Source organism: Brassica napus, chromosome A9 (genome assembly GCF_020379485.1).
Source record: "Brassica napus cultivar Da-Ae chromosome A9, Da-Ae, whole genome shotgun sequence".
NCBI classification, from domain to species: domain Eukaryota; kingdom Viridiplantae; phylum Streptophyta; class Magnoliopsida; order Brassicales; family Brassicaceae; genus Brassica; species Brassica napus.
In genome coordinates, this window is record NC_063442.1 from 34,647,012 (window position 1) to 34,673,426 (window position 26,415).

Consider the following 26,415-nt stretch of genomic DNA (forward strand, 5'->3'; position numbering starts at 1 on the left):
CACACATATTTTATTTTTTCGTCTATGGTTTAACTAGTTTAATCGTTGGTGTGGTGTGGGATGTATAAACTATGTTCAATTTCAAGGGGGTGTTTGCTTAAGTGGCTTTCTGTTGATTAGTGAAACATTGAAAAAACGTAACCATTACAAATCACATTGGATAACCATTAATATCCTGGTTGCTAGATGATGACAAATGTTAAATATGTTTTGTTTTGTGGGCCTGTGGCCCATTAGTTGGAACAAAAATGGAGCCCAAGTATGAAGAAGATTACACCAAATTGGGGTTTCTTGACAAAAAACAAGAAACTAGAAGCTTCTTTCTCAACTTGTCGCCGAAGATCACAACCAGAGGTCTCGTCAATGGCTGCTAGGTTTCTTAGTCTGAGACGCGCTTTATCTCTCTACCTCACTAACCAACAACCTCGGCTTCCTCTGTTTCAAGGTATCATCTTTTCCCTTCTCCAACTTGCGTTATCTTCCAAATCTCCCTCCTTCGCTTTGTTTCACGAGGAGTAATAGCTGTCGATGTGCAAAAAAGGATCCTTTCGTTGTTATTTTGATTCCTTGTTACAGTTTAGAGCATGACATAACATAAAAACTCGGCCTTTAGATTTTGTTTCAATCACTGAATCATAGGCAGAGATGTGTGTAGAAGAGATAGGGTCTCGGGATTTGATGTTTTGGTTCTCTGAATCATAGGCATTTAAATGGTTCTCTCATTTAATCTCAGCAGGTAGGCTTTCACAATCAAAGCCACTCTTGAGCAGAGATTATGCATATGTGGGATTACTTCAGAGGCACTTCTGTGTATCACGCGAGGCTAGTGAAGCTGCTGCAGTAACCAATGGCTGCTGCAACTCTTCAAACTCTGTTTCCGAGCTTTCCAAAGCTCCTTCCACCTCCCCTGCAACAACAGCCGCTGAGGATCTGATTGTGAAGTACAAGTCCCAGTTGAAAATAAACCCGAGGCATGACTTCATGATGGTGTTTACCTGCAAGGTCTGTGAGACGAGGTCTATGAAGATGGCCAGCCGAGAATCATACGACAAGGGGGTTGTGGTGGTGCGATGTGAGGGGTGTGATAATCTGCATTTGATTGCGGACCGTCTTGGTTGGTTTGGAGAACCGGGGAGCGTGGAGGAGTTGCTCGCTGCTCGTGGGGATGAATTCAAGAAAGGTTCCATGGATTCTCTTAGCCTTACTGTTGATGATTTGGCTGGAAATAAGATATCCAATGAATAGAGCAAGAAGCTCTTCGTTGGTATTATCTATACTATTAAAGCAGAATCCTTCTTAGAATTATGCCCCTGACTTTTCCAATTAATTACAAAAATTTCCATAAATTTTTCAATTGTTTTTAATGGTTTTCAGAAATTAAAAGCCCAACATTGCTTCAGTCCAACTAAACAAAACAGCCCAATAATTTAAAAACTTAAAGTCAAAGAAGTCCAACACTGTTTTTTTTAAAACAATTATAGGTCAATTTAAATACATAATTATTATTTAATATTTGTGTAATTATAATTTAAAATTTATGCATTATTTAAAAATATGTAGAATAAAAAACGTAATGTCTATTACATTTTTCATATAATATTCAATTAATAAGTTAAAATTGTAAATAAATAACCTTAGCAAATATATAATCACAATATGATTAAATTTATTGAGTAGAAGTTTACCATTTTAAAATCTTTTAACTAATTAATTAGTACACAAATTTATTATTATATAATAAAAAAATAAAGAAGACAAGATTATAAAAATTGAATATAGATTAGACAAATATTTATTAATTTAAATAAAATTTTTAAAAGAATCGATTCCGCGCTTTGAAAGCGCGGGTCAAAATCTAGTAGCTAATTATATTCACTACTAGGACCTGAACCTGTGGAGAACATAACACAATCCGTCTTTTTATATTAATTTTTGAAATAAAATTGGTATTATTTACTATGTGAATACACAAGAGAATAACGTTGAAAAGCATCTTTTTCATTCTTGTTATTCTACTCATGGCTGCCACATCTTGGTTCGAGAGGTCTCGCTTTGGTCAAAACCAGTTTATATAAGCGCCTTCGCAATCCGCCAATCCCCACGACGATGGGACAAACATTGTTAACAATGTTGTGAAAAAAGTTGAGAGAAAGCATAGTCTTGATTCTACTGATGAGAAGAGAGAAAAGAGTAGTGAAAATAGAATTAAATAAGTGAAATGAAATCACTTGTCAGATCATCGGTCATGGCCCAGTTAGGATGAAGTATTAAAAGATCAAATGAGTGATGAATCGATTAGACTTTGTAATTGCAGCCTCCGGACTTTACATGTTAAAATGGAAATCAAGGCAACATAGTGTATGAGAAATATGTATTTTATTTCGAGACTAACTGGTTAGATTTGGTGTATATATGATTTTATAAACTCGTTAGACCGACTGATTTCTATCTTAAAGATTAATTTTTTTCTTTTATTTTTTTGTCAAACCTCAAAGAAAGTTTTGTTTTGTTTTTTTACAAGAATTGTTTTAAATATAGGGTTGGATGTAGTTGTTTTTTAGAATAGTATTTCTATGGACCAAAACTTAATTTAAGTTATTTAAGTAGGACTGGGCAAATAAACCGAATCCGAAAATTCGATCCGTTAAAAATAAATCCGAATCCGGCATTAATACCGAATGAATCTTGTTTGATGGTATCTCGGGTTACGGGTATTATCCGAACAGAACTCGAACCTAAATGAATACCCGATAGAACACGAAACATTCAAAATTTCCAAAAAGAACTTGTAACAAACATGATCTCAATTCCTAATATATATTCAAAATATATTGAACATCTAAAATGATTATCTATTTTATGAAGATTGATAGTTGAAGGTTGAAGTTTTTAGATTTTGGTTTTGTTTTCATTGAATAATGTTTTTCATTTTATGAGAACTTGGTTTTCGTTTTATGCTTTCACTTATTTGATTTTTTCGATCAATAACTATGTTTACCTTTCACTTGATTTTGAATGATCAAATTTGATGTTCCTTTCTTTTTTTTTGAACCGATTTTATTTATGTTTTGGTTACAAAATATGTACAAATCAAGTATTTTTAAACTGAAGAACCAATTTTACTTATTTTTTGGTTACAAAATAGATATAAATCAGGTACATTTAAACAAAAAAACTAATTGGGATCCGAACCCGAAAGTACATTGGGTTGTACCAGTTTTTTAAAGATTTATTAACTCTGACCTGAATCCGATAGAACCTGAATAGGTCCCGAACCGAATTTTCATATAATCCGAATGGGACTAATTTTGATAAAGTCGAAAAACGAAACCCGATTGGGACCCAAATGCTCAGGACTATATTTCACCATACTGTCAGTTGAAAAAAAATACAGCATCGTCTTCACATGCTTTCTTATTTCTTTTAGTACTAATTTTCCAAGTAGATTCAGCACGTTCTAAGTTGTATGAGATTAGTAATTTCACATGTGCATTATGAATCTATTGACGATATATGATGTTCACGTATAACTACGTTACGTTCAGCTTCAAGGCGTGTTTGCCTAACGTGGCTTTTTTTTTTGGTAATTATTGAAACCATTCTTAGGCCATGATTATCGGTGGTCCAAATCATGGTCCTTACATATTTTGGGCCGAAAAATAAATCGAAAATGGGTTTAATTATGCTGGACGAGCCTTAACTAAGGTCGTTCTTATGTCGTCCTTCGTTGCCAGCTGTCGAGTGGAGATGAAACGGCGTCGTCGGGTAGGGGAAACCCTCGTTTCGTTTCAGATTATCGATCTCACCGTCTTCCGATTCTATCTCTGGCGACTCATGTGGCGATAGTACACCGACGACGTGATCGCTGTTTTCTCCTTTCATCTCTCCTCTCATCTCTCCCGAATCGGTCACGAAGCCCTCACGAGTCAATCCGGAGCCTGTCTCTAAGCCCATTCCCCGCCGTTTGTTTTCAATTAAAAAAGGTATGTGTTCCTTTGTCGTTCTCGATCTACTTCCTCCGCATGATGGGTTCTTCGATTTTAGTTGTGAGGATTTGTTTGGTAGATTACAGTCATTTTATCGATGTAGTTGGTCGTACTTGGTTTCCCAGATTCTATATTTTGATTATATGTTCTGTTGATTAGGTTCAGTTTCTCGATTGTTTCCTCGCCTGTATTCGTGTGAATCTTTGTTGTGATGATAAGTTAAGTATATTACATTCTGTCTCTTTATTGAATGATGATGATGATCGTTCATAGCTTTGTAGTTGTTTTGTATCAACAATTGTCTTTGTTATTGTGTCGTCGATAGCTCTGTAGTTTAGATGGTTTATGAAACTTGTTACGAAACATGATATGTTTTAGATTTGTATTTACGTAGAGATGATAGCTTAAATGGTTTGTAGGTTTTTGATAGCTTACGAAACACTTGTTAATGTGTATTGAAGTAACTACACTTATTGATCACTCTTATAACTTTTGTAGTTAATCACACTGTAAACGATTGTGCAAGAGACCTGACAGGTTCAAAAAAAAAAAAACCAAGTTTTAAAAATATATATAGTTTGGTTAAGAAGTTACTTTAACGAAATGGTGTTGTTTGCTTGGATTGTTGTTCCATTTAGACTTCTATAGTTTGGTTTAGAAGTTACTTTAACGAAATGGTGTTGTCTGCTTGGATTGTTGTTCCATTTAGACTTCTATAGGTTTTGTAGTTGTAGTAGAGCTGATAGCTTTCGTAGTAAAATTTAATGATCCATTAATCTAGAGCTGATAGCTTTCGTAGTTGTAGTATAGTAATAACTCCTGATTAGACATAGGTAGATAATGGTTAGTTGGTTTTGGAGTTATTACTTGTTAAAGTTTCCCCTATTAAATTTCCAAATCGTCTTTCCCTTCTCTCTAATCTGTTCTCATTCTCTAAAATCTCTTCTCATTCTCTATAATCTCTTCTCTTCTTCTTCCAATGGATCCAAGAAATCCATATAGGCCAAACTCTGGTTATGTGGGGCTTCTTAACAACCTTCAGAATAACAATGTTCAGGATAACTTTCCTTATGAAAGTTATCCTTCCAGTGTCGACATTGGCGCCTCTGAAAACCCTCCCTTCAGTTCCCAAGAGCCTGAGGGTCCTTCCCAACCTGAGGACACACCTGTGGAACGTGTGAGAAGGAAATGGACGCCGCGTGATGACGAGGCGGTGATTAGTGCGTGGCTTAACACATCAAAGGACGCTGTTGTCGGAAATTCTATGAAGTTAAAGACCTTTTGGAAACGCGTTGATGAGTTTGTTGCAGAAACTCTTCATGAGAAGATAGAGAATGTTCACTGCAAGCAGAGGTGGCACAGAATCAATGATCAAACGAACAAGTTATGTGCCGCATTCTCTGCTGCAGAGAGACAAATAACCAGCGGTCAGAGTGACAATGACTTACTAAATGTGGCTCATCAAATCTTCTACGCTGATCAGGGTCACAAGTTTAACCTCGAGCACGCGTGGTGTGTCTTGCGGCACGAGCAAAAGTGGATAAGCCTTAACACACCTACGTCCACCGGTGCAAAGAGAAAGAGTGGTGAAGGTATCAAAGCTGCGAAAGCAAGCAGGAATGGTAGTAAAGGGAAGGCTATTGAGGACTATAAGAGCATTTACGAGCTCAAGTGTGAAGATTTGGCTAGGAAGGAGAAGCTGTCTAAGATGGCGATATTAGACACTCTCCTTGCTAAGACCAGTCCACTAAGTGAGAGTCAAGAAACCGTAATGAACAAGCTCTTGGCCGAACTCTTCTAGTTTTTCTAATTAAGTACCTGTCTTAAACCGTTGTGAACAAGCTCTTGGCCGAACTCTGTCTTGTTTAATATGTATGAAAATGTAGCTTATGTCGTGGATTATGTTTTATGTGCTTGTGTTATATGTGATGTTATGTTTTAAATAATGATAATGCTTCTCTTATGTTTTATGTGCTTGTGTTACGTTTAAAAATATGAGAATGTTTTGTTAACATAACTGTGATGCTTGTGATGTTAATTTTTATACAAAACTGACGTGTGTCCTGTTTTATTATGCTCAGGTCATGGGTTTGGATTATAGCTACACGCAACCGTCTCAATCGGATGATTATGGTTTAGGGAACACAACAGAGAGTGACCACTGCTCGACAGAAATGAATATTATGCTCGACCAAGCAGAGATTGAAGCTTCGCGTGTTCAGTACCCTCCGCAGCCGGAGGTTGAGTTCGGCTTCCCCAGGGAATGCTACTGCGGTGGAGAACCGGTTCTTAGGACATCTATCACGGGGAGAAGGTTCTACTCATGTGAGAACATCGACGATGGAGACTGCCATGTATACAAGTGCTGGGAGAAAGCGGCGACAGAGGAGATCAAAGCTTTAGGTACACAGTATGCTCTGCTATCAGATAAGATTGATTATATTGCCGGTGTTAGTGACTACGAGTCTGAACTAAACCAGGTAAAAGATCTCCATTACCAGACGGAGCTGAAGGTGACTATGCTTGAGAAAACTGTCTCTGATTTGGCCAAAAAATGTTATGGGTTTGAGCTCGGTCTAGGTGTTATGGTTCTTGTAGTAATGGTAGTATCCATGTTTGTAGTATTTAATTAGGAATGCTAGTAATATGTATGAACTAAGATCCATGTTTGTAATGTATACAATCTGTGATGGTTGGTGTGTAAGATCCATGGTTGGAATGTAATATGAACTCTTAGGACTTGTTATTTCTATCCATGTTTGGTGATGCTTGGTTTTTGGTGGTAGTTACACACGTTTTTTACACCTACCAATCACATGTTAATAGGAAATGTAATAACCCGTGACAAGATTCTCCATCACATGTCATTGTTTCTTTCATTATCAAGTCACGGAGTTATAAAGATTCTAGCTTATAAATATGAGTTTCCTCTTGTCAAAATAAATACTCAAATCTCTCTTCTCTTTATTTTCCCTCATTTTCTAAACTACACAACCACATCTCTTGATTTATCCTTAATGGCATCTTCATCTCATTATCATTACCACAGAGATGATGATAATGATGATTTCGATACCCATATTGAAGAATTTTTAGAGGACTATGATCCTATACCAGAACCAAAAGAGAGGAAAAAACGTATTTTTATTGAGAGACATCGAGAGGAAGGCCACAACCAGCTTTGGAATGATTATTTTTCCGACAATCCCGCATATTCTACTAGTTTATTCCGGAGACGGTTTAGGATGAATAAAAATTTGTTCCTCCGTATTGTGCATCGCCTCTCCACAGAAATTCCGTATTTCCGACCGTCAGAAGATGCAACCGGACGAGGAAGTCTTTCACCTCTACAAAAATGTACGGCAGCAATTCGACAATTGGCATATGGTGGTGCGGCCGATATGGTAGACGAGTATATACGTCTAGCTGCTACAACTGCTCGAAAATGTTTGCACAATTTTACCGCGGGAATCATCTCCTTGTTTGGCGATGAATACCTACGACATCCCACACCGCAGGATCTGCAAAGACTTCTATATGAGAACGAGGAACGTGGATTTCCGGGGATGATTGGAAGCATCGACTGTATGCATTGGGAGTGGAAGAATTGTCCCACCGCTTGGAAAGGAATGTATTCACGCGGAACCGGAAAACCAACTATTGTCTTGGAGGCTGTCGCTTCGTATGACCTCTGGATATGGCATGCATTCTTTGGAGCTCCAGGTACTATGAACGATCTTAATATTCTTGATCGATCGCCTGTTTTTGATGACGTTATTAACGGCATCGCGCCACAAGTCAACTATTATGTCAACGGAAAAGAGTACCATCTAGCATATTATATAGCAGATGGTATATATCCAAAATAGACAACTTTTATTCAATCTATTCGGCTACCTCAAACTGAAATGCAGACAAAGTTTGCTACAACCCAAGAAGCAGTTCGTAAAGATGTTGAGCGTGCCTTCGGAGTCTTGCAAGCAAGATTTGCCGTTGTCTAAAATCCTTCTAAATTATGGGATAAAGAAAAAATTGGAAATATTATGAAAGCATGTATCATACTTCATAATATGATTGTCGAAGATGAAAAAGATGCAAACACTCTGGAAGAATTTGAAGATGAGGATTTAAACTTTACTGTTAAAAGATCAAAAAATACCGGCTGTTCAATTGCTCGTCGGCAAGAAGTTCGGAATCCACATACCCATCAACAATTAAAACAAGATTTGGTTGAACATATATGGGCTAAATTTGGACATATTCCAAATTAAAAGTAAGGTTAAAATTGCTATATAATGAATAAAATGTGTGTTTCCTTTTTTTTTATTTGTGTTTGTTTTTTAATTGCAATGTAATAAAATGTTTGAAATTTCCTAATTAAATGAATAAAATTTGATTTTCTTATTAATTATTCAATTTGTTTTATCTTATATATTTAAGTTTCTGCAAAAAAAAAAAATTATACTTAAGGACCAAACAAAAGTCCCACTAATAATCACATAAATTAACCAAAGTCCTTATAATTGTCCTAAACTATTAATATGATTAAAATATCCTAAGGACTCTGTTTTTAGTCCAACCGATATTCATGGCCTTATACTAGGTATTGTAGGAGATGATTAATTTCAGATCCCAGCTGTTATCTTGCAAACCAATCATAGTAAATGAATTCCATAAGAGTTCAAGACATTTACAAACATGTGCGAAGAGAACATTTTCCATATGTATATATCTAAAATTTGATGATATATAGTAACTTTCTATGCTTTTATAAATGTTTTCTTGTAGACAGCCATTATGAATCTCCTGCTTATTAGATAACCAAATGTTTAACTATGTTTTTTTCTATCCTCAAGTAGAACAGAAAAAGAAAGGCCGGTCTACTAGTGGGCCTGTCTGTGTCTCATTGGTTGAACCGCAACATGTTCGGTCCGATGGAGCCCAAATATGGAAGAAGATACACACCAAACTCGAAGCTTCTTTCTCAAACTTTGTCGTCCGAAGACTAGAGAATCTTTAATTTCCTTACCCAGAAACCAGATTCACACCCAACCCCCCTTCTTCGAAAGAAGACAAGCCATGTCGGATTCTTTAGTGACGGCGATATACAGTTGGTTCACACCGACAGTACTATTCATCTTCCTCAACTTAATAATTGGCACCATTGCAATTTCCTCTTCTCTATCTTCCAAATCCAACGATCCAAACCAAACTCAGATCCAACGCTCTCCTTCCGTGATTCACCGTCTCAAGTCCATTAACTTCTCCTCTTTCACTTCCCCACCAGACAAAACTCATCTCCAGTTTCCTCCTGTCGCAACAACTCCAGACGATAAAGAACCAGCTTCCATCGAACAGAACCAGCCTTTTCTTTCTAGATCTCCTTCTGTTCTCCACCGAATCAAATCTTTCAATCTCTACAATTACATTTCTCAAGAACCCATCACCGTCGCTGAATCCCCACCGCCGCCGCCGCAACCGTCTGTCCCCGCCGTCGAGGAAGAGGAAGACACAAGTCCGAGCCTTGAGGAGGTTTACAGCAAGCTGAATCTGCACCATGTGGCTCGGACGAAGTCTGATACCGAGCCAGCTGCCGGAGTCATCCCACCGAAGCTTCCCAAGAAGATGAAGAAGTCAGCGAGTACCAAATCTCCTTTCTCTCATTTCGAAGAAGCGGAAGACGCCGTGGAAGCTCGTCGGCCGGAGACGGTTAGAGTCACGAGGGTGACTCCGGTGGAAGAGGCTGATGAACAAGTAGACGCCAAAGCTGATGACTTCATCAATCGTTTCAAGCATCAGTTGAAGTTGCAAAGGATTGATTCCATCACCAAGTACAAGGAGATGGTCAAGAAAAGAAACGACAAGTGAAATAAAAATTATGGGGTCTTTTTATTAATTATGTATTAATTTTGAGGACTGTTTTTATAATTACCTGGTTGTATTCTCAATTTGATGTAATGGTTTTTTTCTTCCAGTGTGCTTATCCAATTTGTGAACTGTGACTGCTCTCTTCTTATTTCTTTTTATTTACATCTATGCTGTTTTCATATTGATTTTGAGATATAAGATCTATTGTTGTTATGGTAGTAGGTTCATGTGATTGCCTGTTGTGGTAATACTGACTGTTTTAGCTGCATGTAATTTATAATCAGACATATTAATGGTTCTCTCATTTTCTGAAAATAATCTCAGCAGGAAACTTTCACTTGGCGTGGACCTTCGGAACCCATTTGGTTCGGATCGAGTTTTTGGACTTTTTGGGTTCAGTCCCTTAACTCGTTTGGTCTGGGTTTGGTTAATTACCACAACTAGAACTTGAACACTGGGTAGAAAATAAAATAGTTCCTTGTATTTTTATATTAGTTTAGAAACAATAATGTACTTTTAACAATATTTTAAGAAACAATATTGGTATTATAATTTAATGTGAATACAAGCAATCATAGAGCACAAGAGAACGACGTTGAAACATATATTGTTGTTATTCTACTTACGACTGCCACATTGGTGGTCTTGGTTTGAGAATTGTAGCTTTGGTCAAAACCAGTTTATATATAAGTTCCTTGGCAATCCTCATATTTGACAGTATGACCAACATGGTTAACAATGTTGTAAAAAAAGTTGAGAGAAAACATAAACTCCTGAGTCTACTGATGAGAATAGAGAAGATGAAATGAAAATACATGCGCAACAAATTCTCAAGTCCGAGAATATAAGACAAACCAATAACAAGGTTTACATCAACGTTATTTATTACTAGTAGCAACCAGCAGAGAAGTCATAGTGAAAGAGATGGTGGCTTTGGATCTTCATTAGCACCGTTCAATGCAGCCTTGAGTCCTTAGGGAGAATGAGATTTACCTTTGCCTGAGACTTTTTTTTTCCTTTGCCTGAGACTTGAATAGATAAGGCTTAGTCTTCATCATCCATGGATCTTTTTATGTTTCCTGCTTGGCTCTTGAATTCTTGATGCAGCGGTTCTTTGGCCAGTTTGGCTATTTTATTTTGCTTGTTGAACAATAATGTTGTAAGATATGATTACATATTAAGCGACTAAAACTAAATGAGCACGAATGTAAAGTAAACTTACACCGCTTACAAAAAAGATATTCGAGATGTCAAAAAAAAATTGTTCGCATTTTCTTGTATGTAAATAAGGTGGTTGTGGTTGTGGATATAAATTAAAGTTCACCCACTGAGAAAAAGATAATAATAATCGATTTAAAGAAAGTGATAGTGCTGTAATAATTCTCCACTGACTTATTGAAAATGGAGAAAATAATTCATTTCTAGGTGCTCAACTTCTCGATGATTTTTGAAAGGGCTGAGTAGGTGCCCATAGCTGAACATACTGCTCCTACTGTGATAATTACGATACAAAGCGCCACCTACAACACACACGAAAATGGTTGTCAAGAGAGGATATGCATATTGGCTACTTATAGACATTAGAGACTCAAGTGCACATTTGGTTTTTCGTTTTCCCGGTTAAGAGATGTATACCTGAGTAGGGGTTACTTTTGTCCTTAAGATGCTCAAGAAACAAGCGGGTGGTAGTATCAACGTCTGTGTCCAGAAGCACAACATTCATATGAAAATGCAAACTATATATGAGTTTGCTTGCATAACAAGAAACTTTATAGGTAACTTACAATGAGCATTGTCAAGAATGATCCAATCAATGACATGACAAGGCCTGCAAGAAGTGAGTGTCAATAGCTATATGAAATATATAATTGCAATGAGAGTAACACCTTTTTATATTTTTTTGAGTTTGATTACCGAAAAAGGGAATCGCAAGACCAACGAGCAGAGTAGAGAAGGCCAGTGCGCTTCTAATGGCGATTGCATAGAAACGTGACTTGCCATGGTTTGATGGTAGTAACTCCTCAAGACTCATTGCAACCGGAGATAATGTCAAAGCATATGTGATTTCTTTATTAAGGCCACACAATTTTTCAGTTTCCAAAGATGAGAATATATGTGAATAAGGTTGTGGAAATTACAGAAATAAGTAAAGAATTCTGAAAAAATCATTAGAAAAGGATATTTGGTAAATGGACTGACTACCTGCAAAAGGGTTTAGAGAAACGTCAATGAAATATATAATGGTATTTCTGTAATATTTCTATCTAAGTCATTTGCTCAAAAACATATTTCATGGTATTGTGTATGCAATCAATATTTTAAAACCTTTGACATATTACAAAATCAACGAAGTATTCTAGTGCATCTTAACGAGAACCATCCCCATTTTCTCATGTAACAACTAAAAGATGTATGGAACGAAACTTACTGTGGTCCACAAAGCAATCTTAGATGCAACCAAATCTTGAGGCAAATTGAGAGTAAACTGTGATTCTGTTGATTCTCCGAACATGCTATATCCCATGACAGCGACACCCGCATACATCAAAGTACAAATTCCAAAACTGCAAAGTAAAATAAAAACTCTACTTCAGAAAAACAGAAAATATAGAGTTCTAAACATTTGTAATGTCTTTATAAGATTTTACCATGTTACGAGAACTGCTGGGAATTGAGAGGGTTTGGCCATTGAAGTATAAATATTTGGGAAAACACCATGCCCTGAATAACAATAACCATAAAGTCCTACAGAAACCGGTAATGTTGCTAGGTTCAGAGGAGTTCCTTTACTGTGAATTCCAACCTCATCAATCAAACCGACCCAGAACAAGCACAAAACCACTAAAACTGATGCAATCACCCCTCCAGCTGAAAAATAAGGATATGATTAGTTATAACCGAAACTCAGTAAAATTTTATACGTTTGACTAAATTATATAACTGAAGTTAGATTTTGTTTACCATATATAATGTTAGTTACAATAAACTATTTAATTACAGTTTTTAACCGAAAACCGAGTAAACCAGAAATTCCAAACCAAATTAAATCAAAATTTAGTTATAATTTGGTATAAATATGTTAAAATGAAACAATTGAACTGAACCGAACCAGAAAACTGAATGTTCACTCATAAATCACTAAAGATCTGAAAAAAAATAAGATGAGTCCTAGAAAGATCCAAAGAGCCATATTTAGATGTTTATACCTGAAATGTAACTTAATATACTGAGATCTCGAAGCCAAACAGTGGGGAGAACCGCAATGGTGGTAAGAAGAGCAAATAGATGAGGTGCATCTAAATGAAACCCTCCAATACTCAAAGCAGCATTTGGAAATAATGATGAAAGATTGTCACTCTCCAGAATTATGTATTCCACACTCATAGCCTTCATAGAGAGAACATTGAAACATAAAGTCTGTATCTTTATTATAACAAAAAGAACATCTAGCATTCAATCCAATGCAATTGCACAATTTTTTTGTCCTATTTACAATAGCGTTTCAGTGTATGTGGTGTTGATAATTTTCAACAATAATATTACTTATAACCAAATAATCCAATAATCCAAGTAAAAAACAAGAGAGGGGGAGACACTATGGACCCTGACTAAAGGTGTTGTACTACTCCACATGTGGTCCCTTTAATAAGAATGTGTGTTTTGTCTTTATTAATAATAATATAAAGTAAACTATTGGAGGAACTGCAAGTTGTACTTACATATAGCTCCAGATAAAGTATTACCTGCAATCAAAAAGAGGACGATAACTATAAAATATGACATAAATGATATCTTATAAACCTCAGATTTACAGTAAATAGATGACGAATTTCTTACTAAGTGTATCATCGATAAAATGTTGTACTTACGGAGACAAGGATGCGGCCGGTGGTACCAAAAGCGGCATGGCCAATGTCTGGATAGGTCTGGAGATCGGGGTGGCTATCAAGGCAGTAACGCAAAAGCAATCCAGTGTAAAAACAAAGAACACCAAATGCAAAGAGTATGAGAAGTCCCAACCATCCTCCTTCCTTCACAGCATATGGTGTTGACAATATTCCAACCCCACATAAAACATTTACTCCTGCACATGTGTGTGTATCTATGTCATCACTTTTAAGTAATTTTAATTAACAAGGAGTAGGACTGGTTCTAAGACTTTGGAGGTTATAGATATTTAATAAGAACTTTAATGATTTCTTTTCTTTTACAAATTGGGGCTTATATATAAATTAGCTCTTAAAAATTTTGAGAACCAAGACCAATGTTTCAGTTAGTTGTGCCCGACAGGAAGTGTCACCATTTACATTACCAAGTGGTTTGATGAAACTCACCATTAAGAACAGCTTGTCCGAATGAGCTATCGTTGGAGATTCCCATTTCATGAGACACCCTGGATGAGGCTTTGGAAGGAAGTAGAGAATGAGAGCTGCGTTTACGCTTTGCTGCTTCTTCATCTACTAGGAGAGGTTTTCTAACAGCAGGTAACGATTCTGGAGTATGTCTTCTTGTTAAGGACGAGAAAGAGCTTTCAAATCTTGACAATGAAGAATTACCCAAAAAACCAGGACTGGGAGATGGTAGACTTCCATATAGATCAATAGATTGTCTAACAACATTATAACAGAGTAACATGAAAATGATTAGGATCCAAATCAAATGTTACAAATTTGAGAATCATGGTTATATAATTTACCTGTAACTCTTTGGCCATGCCGTTGAGTATGAGTTAGGTTTAGAATGATGTTGGTTGTGATTGTGAGTATCAGAATAATCAGAGAAAGCTCCATCATCTTCTTCTTCGGACAAGTTCTTTCTCTCGTCCTCTCCATCACTCTCAAGGTAGAGGCTCTGATCAGAAGATGAGTGATTCATTTTCTCACAACCCTTATCCGATAAACACAACTTAGATTTTAGTGGAATCTTTAAATTACAAAAGACAAAATATTTGATTCACAGAAAAAGTAGGAGTCTAGGCGAGTGAAAGGGCAAAACGAAGACCCGGTCGAGGGCAACTATATTGGTAAAGAGCCGTTAAAATGTGAGTCATTCATATATAGCAATCAGATTTAACTATGGTTAAGTTAATGTAACTATAGTTCATGCATTATCCTTTTATAACTCACTGAATATCTTCAAAATTAGAATGATATTATATTTATTTGGAACTGTAAATATAATAAACCATAAAAACACTGAACTTTTCATTTTCTCTATATATAAATTTCAGAAATGGTAAGAAATAAGAATATTCCTTCAAAACAATTTATTTGTTATATAATATACCAAAATATCCTATATAAATAATTTTGGTTTCTAAATACATATAAAACTATAATTATCTGAAAATTATTTTCTTATAATGATATTTTTACTTCTAACTATTGGTTTTGCACAGATAAATGATCAAATTATTATATTTAGATTAGTGATTATTTGTACTTTATAAATGTAAAATTTATCAATAATTGTATTATTTTTTCTTGCAAATGTCACACACACACACATATATATATATATATAACCTACAATAATCATCTTGATTGTTTTGAAGGTATATGCGTTTGTGTTTTATGCAATTATAATTGGGTATATATATCTTTATGTTTTAGTCTCATATAATTAGGTTTAAAGATACAAATCATCTATACTATTATTTGCAAAGTAATTTTTTGTAACAAAGCTATCACGTTAAAAGTTAGAACGGCTAAAGTCTATGTTACCTTTAATGAATTATTATATAATTAAAAATGAATTTATATTAATAATATAATTTTAAAAAGATAACCTTATATATAACTTTATATATTGTGTTGTTATCTTAATGAATATATATATATATAGTTAAAAAGAATTTTATATGAATAATATCATATTTTTAAAAATAAGATAATCATATATATTGTGTTGTTATCTTGAAATAATATTTGTCTATCATAAAATTTTCAAATTAAGTTATACAAAAATTTATAATTTATAGTCAAATATTAATCAAGTAATTACATTTACGTAAAGATATTTTCTAAAATATTTTAATATTTGAGTGTTTTTAATGAAAAACTTTATCATATATGAAGAATCTGATGTATAATTTAATTTTTTTGAGACATAAATAATAAATTATCATGCTGATTTGATTTAATAAATATTTGTAAGAAGATTATACCTGCATATGCAGATAAAACATCTAGTTCAATATGATTTTGTATTTCCTCATTTTTTTTCTATTTCTTTTTGCAAAACAAATGAACCACTAAATACCTAATAACACTAAAAAGGAACTATGAGAAAACCGTATTGGCAAGGGTAGAACCACGTCCACATGGTGTGCATGTGGATCTGTTTAACGATATTTTGAAGTTTTCTTAACGTTTTAGAACGGCAATGATTCAACCGTATCTGGAAGTCACAACTCAAGAACTTGTACATATTTGTTATCAAACTTAAAAATGAACATGCCCACATTTAATCTCTTTTTATTCGCCGCTTCCAGCTATATAAATATGTTTGTTTTCACATGTTCATTACATGTTATAGTACTTATTTTCAATTATTTTCCAAGTAGATTCAGCACGTTCTTAGTTGTTTGGGATTATTAGTTTCACACTTGTGCATTATGAATCTATTGACGATCTATGATGGTTCATGTTTATCTGTGCGATAGATGATAAGAAGCTTGACACATGCAAACATGAACACCCATCACTAATTCTTTTATTATTATAAAGTTTTATATTAATATTGTTGTGTCCGATTATATGTCAGTAAAACTTAGAACTATAAATAACATACGACGTTAGTCTCGCCGAAATTTGTTCAAAAATCTATTACATTTCAAGCTCATCAGTTAAAGGACCTGGCTAGTTAACACCAAATTATCCTCACATTAATAGAATAATCTGTTAATAGTCCATAAAATCGTCTCTTGTTAGGAACAAACAACTCTCTCCTATACGAAAACTACCATATTAACACCTAATTTATCTTGATCACTAACGTCATTTCCTTCAAAAGTACTTTAATTCTCAAGTCAGAAATAAATATGAAATATACAAAAGTCAGGAAGGATACTCGGCCAGAATATATACCTAAGGGAAGAGTTTGTGGTTGTTTCTGTTATATTTGGAGGTTAAGATATCAAGCTAGCTTATTTTTGCCTTGGAAGTATGTTTTTCTTAGGACTGCTACTACTTTTGTAAGCTCCTTTCTTCATTTATAATGATATTACATTCTTAGCAAAAAAAAGATAACAAGCTAGCTTGAATTAATATTCTGGGAGTAGGAAAGTTGCTTTATTGAAAGGTTGCATCAAATTGACTGAAGTTGTCGGACTAGACAAAATAATGATAAACTATATACATGAATGTCTAAGGTGAAAATCTCATCTATAACTTTATTAGTAATTAATTAACATCTAATCACTCTTTGAGAACCATGTTCTTATAAGACTATCAACGATGTTTTGGTTTATTCAACACCCTACTTTTCTCTTTCTAACACTCTACATCATCTTCTTTCTCTTCCACATATTATTCAACACTCATTTCATTTTGAGTGTTTTACACTATAGGACAGTTTCCAAGATTTCATTACATTATAAGTCAGTTTCAGCTACTAGGGTAGTTTATTTTGGTTATTTACCTTGATGTCCTCAACTAAGACCAAACCAAAGTTACATTTTCTAACCAGTGAGACCTATCATTTTCTCTCTCCTGACTTTCTTCTCCATTAATCTCGTTCTTTCTTTCTCTTATAACAGAAAATTGATTTTAGAAACTCATTCTTCAAACTCTCCAAAACATAAATCTTAGATCTTTTGACTTTTTTTCATCGGTTTTCTTCTCCTAACCTAGATAAGTCAATTATTAAAAAATCCAGCAAATTATGAGTCACGCAGTTCCGCTAGAATTTCCGTCCAATCCTTAGATTCTTAAAACCCATTACCATCTCTAAGGTGAATCACATATTTGTCTCCTCTGCTTTTCATGTCTCTGGTTCTTTTTTTGGTCAACTATATCTCTAGTTCTTTCTGATTGATGAATCATGTTTCTTTCTTCCTAAGTAATTAAAGGTGATTCATTTATCTTAACTTCACATAGCTATTTCAAAATTAACTGTTCGTTGATTTGGATATTAAAACTTGTTTTTTCTGGGTTTTTGGCTCATAACTGTGGCTTTCTGATTGATGGCTTTCTGATTGATGAATTATGCTTTCTTTCTTCCTATGTAGATTTAGTGTACATGTAAACATCATAACTGTGGACAACATATGAATTTAATGTACATGTGTACAATATAGGTTTGTAGACACCGAAACAAAATAACCCAAAAACATGTCCACACATATGTAGATTTAGTATACATGTAAACATCATAACTGTGGACAACATGTACATGTGTACAACCTACCTTTGTGGTCACCGAAACAAAAATTATTTCTTTCTATATTTAGAAAACCATTTAAAATGTAGTTATACACTAAAGCACATATTTAATTGATGGAGTGTGATGGATACACTGATACTAAATAAGGTCATGGGGTTTCGTGATGTGTACATATGAGGCTATACAACTTGGTTGTGTACACAATCTGAGGTGTACATGTGTACATGTAAGTGAATCAAAAGAATAGTAGTTGTATGTGAGATATGAACAACACATCAATGTTTGTGGTGAGTTTGTACACATGTGGGTGGAATGATAAATTCTTGTAGGAGATGCTTTATAATTTGAGAAGTCTTTGTTTTATACATGTATCAAGGTATTTACATGTGTGAAGCTATACATGTATCAAGGTATATACATGTACATCACAATTCATCTCAAAACACTAGAGTGCAATATCCACATGTCCACCAAGATACAATATCCACATGTACATCAGAGTTCGATGTCCACATGTACACCGAAGTTCGATATCAGATGACAAAGAATGGTGGCTGAGATGATGAAGAATGTTAGCTGAGATGGCAGAGAACGGTGGGTGAAACACAACAGAGAACAAAGCATAATACCACACATGAGGAAGGTGCATGACGCTAATTGTATCTCCACCGTTGGATGATGGGTCTTCCACTCCACCATCGTCTACGTCTCCACTGTAGCTACGTAAAGTTGATTACTTCTCTACCATTGATGTTGTTATTATATAATGCCAATATTACACCGTCATCAAAAGATACATCTTGACATATCTTAAGAAACATATACAATAATTATATTGCAAGTTTTTTTGAAAAAATAATACGAAGAATCAGATTTTAGTTTAGAAAAAAATAGAAAGTTTAGAGAGAGAGAGAGAGAGAGAGAGAGAGAATAATAACAAAATTATTATTTTATTATTTAGTTAGACTTTAGTTAGATTTCAATTGATTCATTAATTGGGAAGAGTAAAAGGTGTGTTGGAAAAAGAAAAAGTGTCTAAGTAGCATAAACTGTCTTATGTTGTTATTGAAAACTTAAAACTGTCTTACAGTGTAATTCTTTCTTTCATTTTTATACTCTACAATAATTTTGTTTAATAAAATTCAACACCCTACTTTATTATTTTTAATTCACACATATCAATTATAATTTAGTAGCTACATCAGCTATTCAAGTTTGGTCATTATCATCGACTCCAAGAAGCCCTGATATATTTCTGGTATCGAGTGTCTACACAAATATGGATTATCTGTTTTGGAGGAAGAATAGCATCATCGAGCCAGAACGAGACAGGGATCTTTATCCCTGGATATTATGGTATATTTGGAAGGCTAGAAATGACAAACTCTTCAGAGGAATAGCTAGAGATCCATTGGAGCTAGTTCGACATGCAGAGAGTGAATGCCAAGCCTGGTTTGACGCTAACGAAGCGGTACAACCAGTGTTACAACCAGTGGTTCAAGATAATATCCCTGAGATAGCCTAAATCATATGTTTGGGTAATATTTGCTTGTTAGATGAATCTTGGACATCTTCTGCTCACTTTAGTGGATGCGGCTGGGTATGGATGGACAGTGCCGGGAATATTCAACTTATGGGAACAAAGAATTTCACTCGACGTGAATCAGCTTTGCATTCGGAAGTAGAAGAACTGCGGTGGGTGATGGAAAATATGCTTCAACACTCAACATGCCAGAGCTTTGGGACAGACTGCAAGGAGCTGATTGCAATGATGAAGGACCCTCAAGATTGGCCAAGCTTTGCGACAGAATTGGAGAGGATAGAGACATTACAGATATGCTTTCCGAACTTCAGCATCATTCATGTTCCATGGGCGCGCAATCAGATTTCAGATTTTTTTAGCTAAGACTGCAAGATCCTTCCATAGGGAGTTACTTTTTATTGGTTGTTCTATTCCGGTTTGGTTACCTAGACCACCTCAAGTTTGAGTAATAAAATGGTCTTTTGACGTAAAAAAAAAAAAATTTAGTAGCTACATATTAATAATTATTTAAGATATTAACAGATTATAATGAATATCTATTTAGCAAAAAAAAGTTTAAGAATACCAAAACACTTGGTTAAAAATAAAAAAAAATTATAAAGAAAAAGTGACGTTTTTAATATATATCCAAATTAAATGAAAGTAATCTCTATTTACAGACTATAAGAAATGAGGAATTTTGCTATAATTTTTAGTTTTTTAAAAAGTTATGTTTTTATAAAATAATTGAGTTCTAAGAATATGGTAAAAATAGAAAAACACTAAAATGTAGACAACCAATGAGAATATAATATATAGCAGTGTGGGTCCTATCTATTTTTTCTTCAACATGTTGAAGTTGTTCAATGGGTGTTTACTTCACCTGTATTTTTTTCTTAATTCAACACCCCACTACATTGGTTTAAGCTGTTGAAATATTTATTCAAGAGGTCCATTGTAAATGGTCTAACATGGATAAATATGTTTTTAGCAATTTAATTTCAAACATGAATCGAATTTAAAATCGACAAGTTTACGCTTAACTTTCTTCGTTTCACATGGCTCTTGGTTCAAATAATTTGAATCTTACAAGCAGTTTGTCTGTTGGTCGAGCGATTAAACGTGGTGTGAGATTAAGAATCTGAGGTGTTATGTTTGATATTTCTATCATAATATAATCCAATACGTAAAAAATTCTCAAGACTGTAGAAAAACTTTGGAATACTTCTTTCTGTTTGATAACCCCATCACAAAAACACAAGGCCAAAAGTCTTAGAATGAAGTATGTATAACTTAATCTGTAAGGGCTTTTGAGTGTTAGAAAATTAAGCAATCGTTACATAATGTTTGGCATTAAGCTCTTTGCTGATACTAACATTCCCTCTAGGAAAATTGGGTTCAGAAACATTTCCTACACCACATAACATTATAGCATGTCAGGATTCACGAATACATTAATTCAGCCTATGAAAACACTTGTGTTCTCAAGTCTTTATAGACTATAGATTTAGTTACATTACTCCGTTTTTTACATGACTTTTTTTACTAGTAAAACACAACCAATGAAATTTGATGTACGGTTGAGACGTTGCAAGAATCTGGATGCAAATTTGGAATAGATCTTTTAGGGTTTTTTTCGAGCAAAAAATCTCAAAAGCTCTTCCAAAAAAAAATCTCAAAAGCATACAATCCAAAGCTTGTAACTGAGGCAATTGGGACAAGTGGCAATATGGGACAAGCCACTCATCTAACCGGTAAACGGACCGACATTAGACATTAGACATCAGCATGTGTCGTCAAGCATCCACATGGTGCTCTCTGGTTGGTTAGATCTCAGATTACGTAGTTGTAATACCAGTAGAAGATCTAATAGCATGATCTAACACGTGTCGACTTTTCTTTCGTGTTCAGACTTCAGATTGGCCTTTAGGATCGGATTAGGTGTACAATTAGATTCTCCCACTCTTCCCACTATTTTCCTAATCCGTTGTTTCATCATATATGTCGGAACGTAAGATATTTTCTCAGTTATCTAATAGTATTAGATATTACTATTACCTTTTTGCCCCAAAAGATCTTTTAATATTGCAATAATTTAATAAAATATGAAATTATATGATTTGATAACCATTGAATAATCCGAAATATTTAGAGCACCATAATCTATATTTTAGAGAATTTCTTACATACAATATAATAAAATAGAAAATATGAATAAAAAGAGAGAATCATTTTCGGAGAAAACTATAGAACAAAGTTCATAAAAAAATGTGTATGTGTCACAAACATCTTTACAAAGCACACTAGCTTAATCTAAGGGAAAAAACGTTTTATTTTTTTTCTTTTAACTAACAAATGTTTTAGTTATGTACTATGTATTATTTGCACACAAAGCATAATTAACTATTTTTATTTTTGTATGTAGTAATATTTCTGCCAACTTTTAATGGAGTAGTTTACGTTAAAATCCAATAGGTTGATAAAATGTTAAATAATGACGTGGAACTTTGACTTGGAAAATCAAAGTTGGGAGAAGGTTTGGAGTTATAAGAAGCACGAGCATTATCAAAAAGTGTTATATGTGAGTTGTTCTTTCCCAACGCTGACCACGCAAGGATACACATACGTATCTTGGTCCATACAAACACCTCAGCAAACACACACACACACATATAGACCTATATATATCTTCCCCTTCATGTCCTATGAACACAAACATTTCAGAGCAACGGTTGATAGGTTAACACACAAACACACATAAATGCCGAGTTACATTTCCTTCATCGTGTTGCTCTACATATTTCTTTTATCTTTTTCTCCCCAAACGACCTTTGTCAATGCATCTAGACCATTATGGGTATCCAATAAGTCAGGCCACACGAGCTTGAATACATTTTACACAAGCGGTAGTGAGCAAGGCAAACTTCACGATGGAGCGATGAATGATTGTCTGCCAAAGGGATTTCGCTTCAACTCTGCTCCTAGCCGCTACATAAACAGCCATGCTTTAGGTTCAACACTATGTTCTACAACAACTAAAGCCATTCATAAGCCATAAAATAATTAATAAAGGCTCTAGGCATCTCATGAATTTATATATTTCACCTTTGCTTGGGTTTAGTTCTTGAATAACCCATGTATGTATTCCTTAATTTGTTGTTGTGCTTGTATTATTGTATATATAATATTATCAAGCAGTACTGTCACATAGAACATATATGAAAAAAAATTATACTGTTGTTTCTTTTAAGCGTTTTCTTGCGAATATGTATATGGTTTTATGGTCCCACATTTTGATAATTCTGCTCTCATTAAGACGTATGCAAGAACCTTAATTGGGAGATGCATGAATCCAGCTGAGCAAGAGATGCCGGCGCTGTTGCAGAACATCCCAAAGATTTGGAAGCTGGAGGATCGTGTGGTGGGCACAGATTTGGGTCACGGGAAGTTCCAGTTTGATTTTCAGACGGAGGAAGAGATCGAAGCCGTGCTGAAGCTGCAACCATATCATTTCGATTACTGGATGCTGGCGATTGCAAGGTGGCAGCCTAGGAAGTCACAGTTGTTTCCGTCCGAGATTCCATTTTGGGTTCGGGTGCGAGGTGTTCCAATGGAGTTCAAGACGCTCCCCACTTTCGAGAGCATTGGTGGTGCCCTTGGGAGATTAATATCCGTGGATCTTGAGCTCTCAAGAGTTCACGTAGTAGTGGATGGGTTTCAACAACTCTGTTTGGAGACCACTGTGGATTTTAAAGGAGGAGAGTTTTATGATGGGGAGGAAGTGACGATCACTCTACGGTATGAGAAGCTGTTTGGATTTTGCTCAATCTGTGCTAGTTTGTGCCACAAGGATGAGAAGTGTCCTCTTGCTCCACCAGCGGTGAAGCAGAGTCCGGAGAAGAAAAGAGAGAAGAGAGATGGTAATAGCGGGTGGTTTGAAGGTGGCAAGCACGAGGAGAGGGCCAGGAGTTACAAGGGTGTTGTCATAAACGGGAATGCCGGAAACCAGCAGAAGGAAAGAGATGGGAGAGAGTATTATGGTAAGGGTAAAGGAAAGATGGTGGAAGAGAATGATAACAAATGGAGGCGTGTAGCTGAGAAAGGGAACAAGAACTCAATTAATAATCGGGGAACTTACAGAGGGGATGGAGAGGGGTCTAGGCAGAGAATGCCACGTAGGGAGGACGAAAGAGGAGTTGCTCAGGAGGAAAGGAGTAGGGGCATACCTGGAAAAGCAACTGGACAAGCAGGAGATCAACTGGTAAAGAGAGGACCTTGCGTGGAGGAACGGGAGGAGGGGGAACTACAATGTTCGGAAGCTAAAGTGGGCAAAGATAATAAGCTAGTTCAGATAGTCCAACAGGAGGCACCTTCCCTTGAGTTCCAAGAGGAGCTTGCTAAGACTCAAGCTATAGGAGCAGCTGTCATCTCGGATCCAATGGACACTGAGAATGGACTACAAGCAGTGAATAGTTTGATAGGCAATGTCAATGAGGTTGAGGATGGTGGGGATACGTATCGGATCATGGATATGGATGAGATAAGGGCGGTTTTCTTAGAGCATGGTGTGGACATGGACGCGGCTGATCTTGAGGAATGTTCTGAAGGGGAGATGGCTGAAGCATTGAGAGAGTTAGAGCAGGCAAGTGGAGAGGACAACCGCGAGGTTGAACAAGTGACTAATGTTGAAGCTGAAAAGGATATGGCTGATGGGGATGTGGGAAAGAAAAATGGATCTCGCAAGAGGTTGTTCAAGCCGACGATAAGCACTGCAGCTAGTACAAAGATGAGACTTGCCAAGGCTTTGGTCTCCCCACGCAAAAGGGCTGTAGGTAAAACTGGAACTCGCCATGGTGAACCTGGTAAGCAGATGGAGAATAAGGGCCCCTCAATCCCGAAGCTGGGACCTCCTAAACCATAATTTTATGGATCAGAGTATAAGAAAGAAAAGGAGAGAGCAGGGGATGGCTCGTGGTGGTAGTGGTATTGGTTTTTTATTAAGTTCTATGAGTATTATCATAGTCAGTATAAGGGTTATGGGTTTTATTATTGTCATGGTTTCTTATATTTTTATGATTGTCAGTTCAGTTTTCAGTTTGAATACCTATTGGAATAAAAGTTGGTTATGTTGGATTTTGGTTTCATGGTTTCTGACCTCATGGTATGAAGTATTCTCCTTGGCTGGTTTCGTTTATTATCGAGTGTATGGATCACAGGAGAATAAAGGTTTACAATATGAGGTTCCTTGTATGGAACTATGTGTGATTGTTACTAAGGCACTTTGGTTTCTTCACGTAGCAGCAAATGCTAATGTGCTGTATTTCTTTGTTTTTTGTCTTTGGTACAGGAAAAGTACGTTCGTACTATGGATGGGAGTTAGGAAGCGAGTTGGTTCCCTGCAGAAAGCGGGTCTGAAGGCAATGTTTGGGTCTTCCTTTGGCGCAAATTTGTTGGTTTTTGGAATGGTTTATTGGTTTGGAAACCGGGATGAGGAATTCAGAATCTTTTTCTGGATGCGATTACTCTGTTGGGTCTCATTAAACCCAGTATGGAGAGTCTTTTCTGCGCAGAAAATGGGTTTATGCCGCGAAGGTAGATTGGGATTGATGGTTTTAAATAAGGTTAGGAGACGTTTGACTTTGTCTTATGAGATGGAGCTGTGGAACAAGGTACATAAAGTAGGAAAATTATACGTCCGGAGAGGAATATATGGAGTCCATTTGCCAAGAAAAATCATCTCGATGGCTTTCACAATATTACATTTTTGTCGTGTACTGGAATATATGTATTTGAGCTATATGGGATTTAATAAAGGATATATGGGATTTATACAAGCTGGAAATTATCTTTTAGTATGGTATAATAAAAGGAATGGTATATTAGATTTTGTTTCTCTCGGAACGATGGAGATATTGGATTGGCAAATACATGAATTTGTTCATGCCACAGTTTGGAAAATTGGTATGGAATTATTGTATGACAAGGTCACGCATAAGGATAAGGTTTGGGTCGAGAATTTTGGGTCTCATTATTCCCATCAATTTGGCTTCATGAAGCATATAACAATCATTTTTAATGAGAGTACTCAGTTGGAATTGTAGAGGAATGGGTAGCAAATGGACAATAAGTTATTTACGGGAAATAAGACATAAGCATAAACCTGATTTTCTTTTTTTATCAGAAACGAAAGAAGAGAAAGAGTTCGTTCAGAATTTTCAGGCCCATTTGGGTTTCGATAATTTGGTCACAGTGGATCCAATGGGAAGAAGTGGTGGATTAGCACTTTACTATAACAATGATTATCCAGTAAAAGTGCTATATTCTAGTAACCGAATGATAGATGTGGAAACCGAGGTTATGGGGAAAACGACTTATATCACTTTTGTGTATGGTGATCCAAATCAACAAATGAGGGACCATGTATGGGAGCGCTTAACTAGATATGGAATTTCACGATCAGAACCATGGTTTGTTATTGGAGATCTAAATGAGATCACAGGAAACCATGAAAAAGATGGAGGAGCTTTAAGAAATGCGGATTCTTTTATTCCTTTTAATAATATGATCAGAAATAGTGGGTTACTGGAATTTCCGGCGAGGGGTAATAAAATGTCATGGCAAGGGAGAAGAGGAAAAGGGAAAGGGGCAGTGATG

The 26,415-nt window shown here is 35.6% G+C and overlaps 3 protein-coding genes and 1 pseudogene across 4 annotated transcripts; 3 read left to right on the plus strand and 1 right to left on the minus strand.

Moving 5' to 3' along the window:
• The first annotated feature begins 244 nt into the window (after positions 1 to 244).
• On the plus strand, positions 245 to 1,346 carry LOC106412063. Of its 2 annotated transcripts, none has more exons than XM_013852948.3 (2): positions 245 to 445; positions 734 to 1,346. In XM_013852948.3, exons 1-2 carry the CDS (start codon positions 262 to 264, stop codon positions 1,243 to 1,245), a joined length of 696 nt encoding a protein of 231 aa, XP_013708402.2. In that variant the 5' UTR covers positions 245 to 261; the 3' UTR covers positions 1,246 to 1,346. The 2 variants fall into 2 exon arrangements, with proteins under 2 accessions (XP_013708402.2, XP_013708403.1); XM_013852949.3 differs by having other exon boundaries at positions 284 to 445; positions 737 to 1,346.
• A 7,547-nt stretch (positions 1,347 to 8,893) lies between these two features.
• Positions 8,894 to 10,072, plus strand: LOC106416190 (annotated as a pseudogene).
• A 1,030-nt stretch (positions 10,073 to 11,102) lies between these two features.
• LOC106415475 (amino acid transporter AVT1B) lies at positions 11,103 to 14,878 on the minus strand. The gene is made up of 12 exons (XM_013856197.3): positions 14,551 to 14,878; positions 14,189 to 14,463; positions 13,724 to 13,938; positions 13,574 to 13,597; positions 13,061 to 13,241; positions 12,503 to 12,722; positions 12,283 to 12,418; positions 12,037 to 12,056; positions 11,769 to 11,914; positions 11,639 to 11,682; positions 11,490 to 11,552; positions 11,103 to 11,374 (listed from the first exon to the last, which is right to left on the minus strand). Exons 1-12 carry the CDS (start codon positions 14,727 to 14,729, stop codon positions 11,276 to 11,278), a joined length of 1,602 nt encoding a protein of 533 aa, XP_013711651.1. The 5' UTR covers positions 14,730 to 14,878; the 3' UTR covers positions 11,103 to 11,275.
• A 7,396-nt stretch (positions 14,879 to 22,274) lies between these two features.
• On the plus strand, positions 22,275 to 25,287 carry BNAA09G34660D. Its single transcript, XM_013853071.3, has 2 exons — positions 22,275 to 24,744; positions 25,109 to 25,287. Exon 1 carries the CDS (start codon positions 23,042 to 23,044, stop codon positions 24,680 to 24,682), a length of 1,641 nt encoding a protein of 546 aa, XP_013708525.1. The 5' UTR covers positions 22,275 to 23,041; the 3' UTR covers positions 24,683 to 24,744; positions 25,109 to 25,287.
• The last annotated feature ends 1,128 nt before the right edge of the window (positions 25,288 to 26,415 follow it).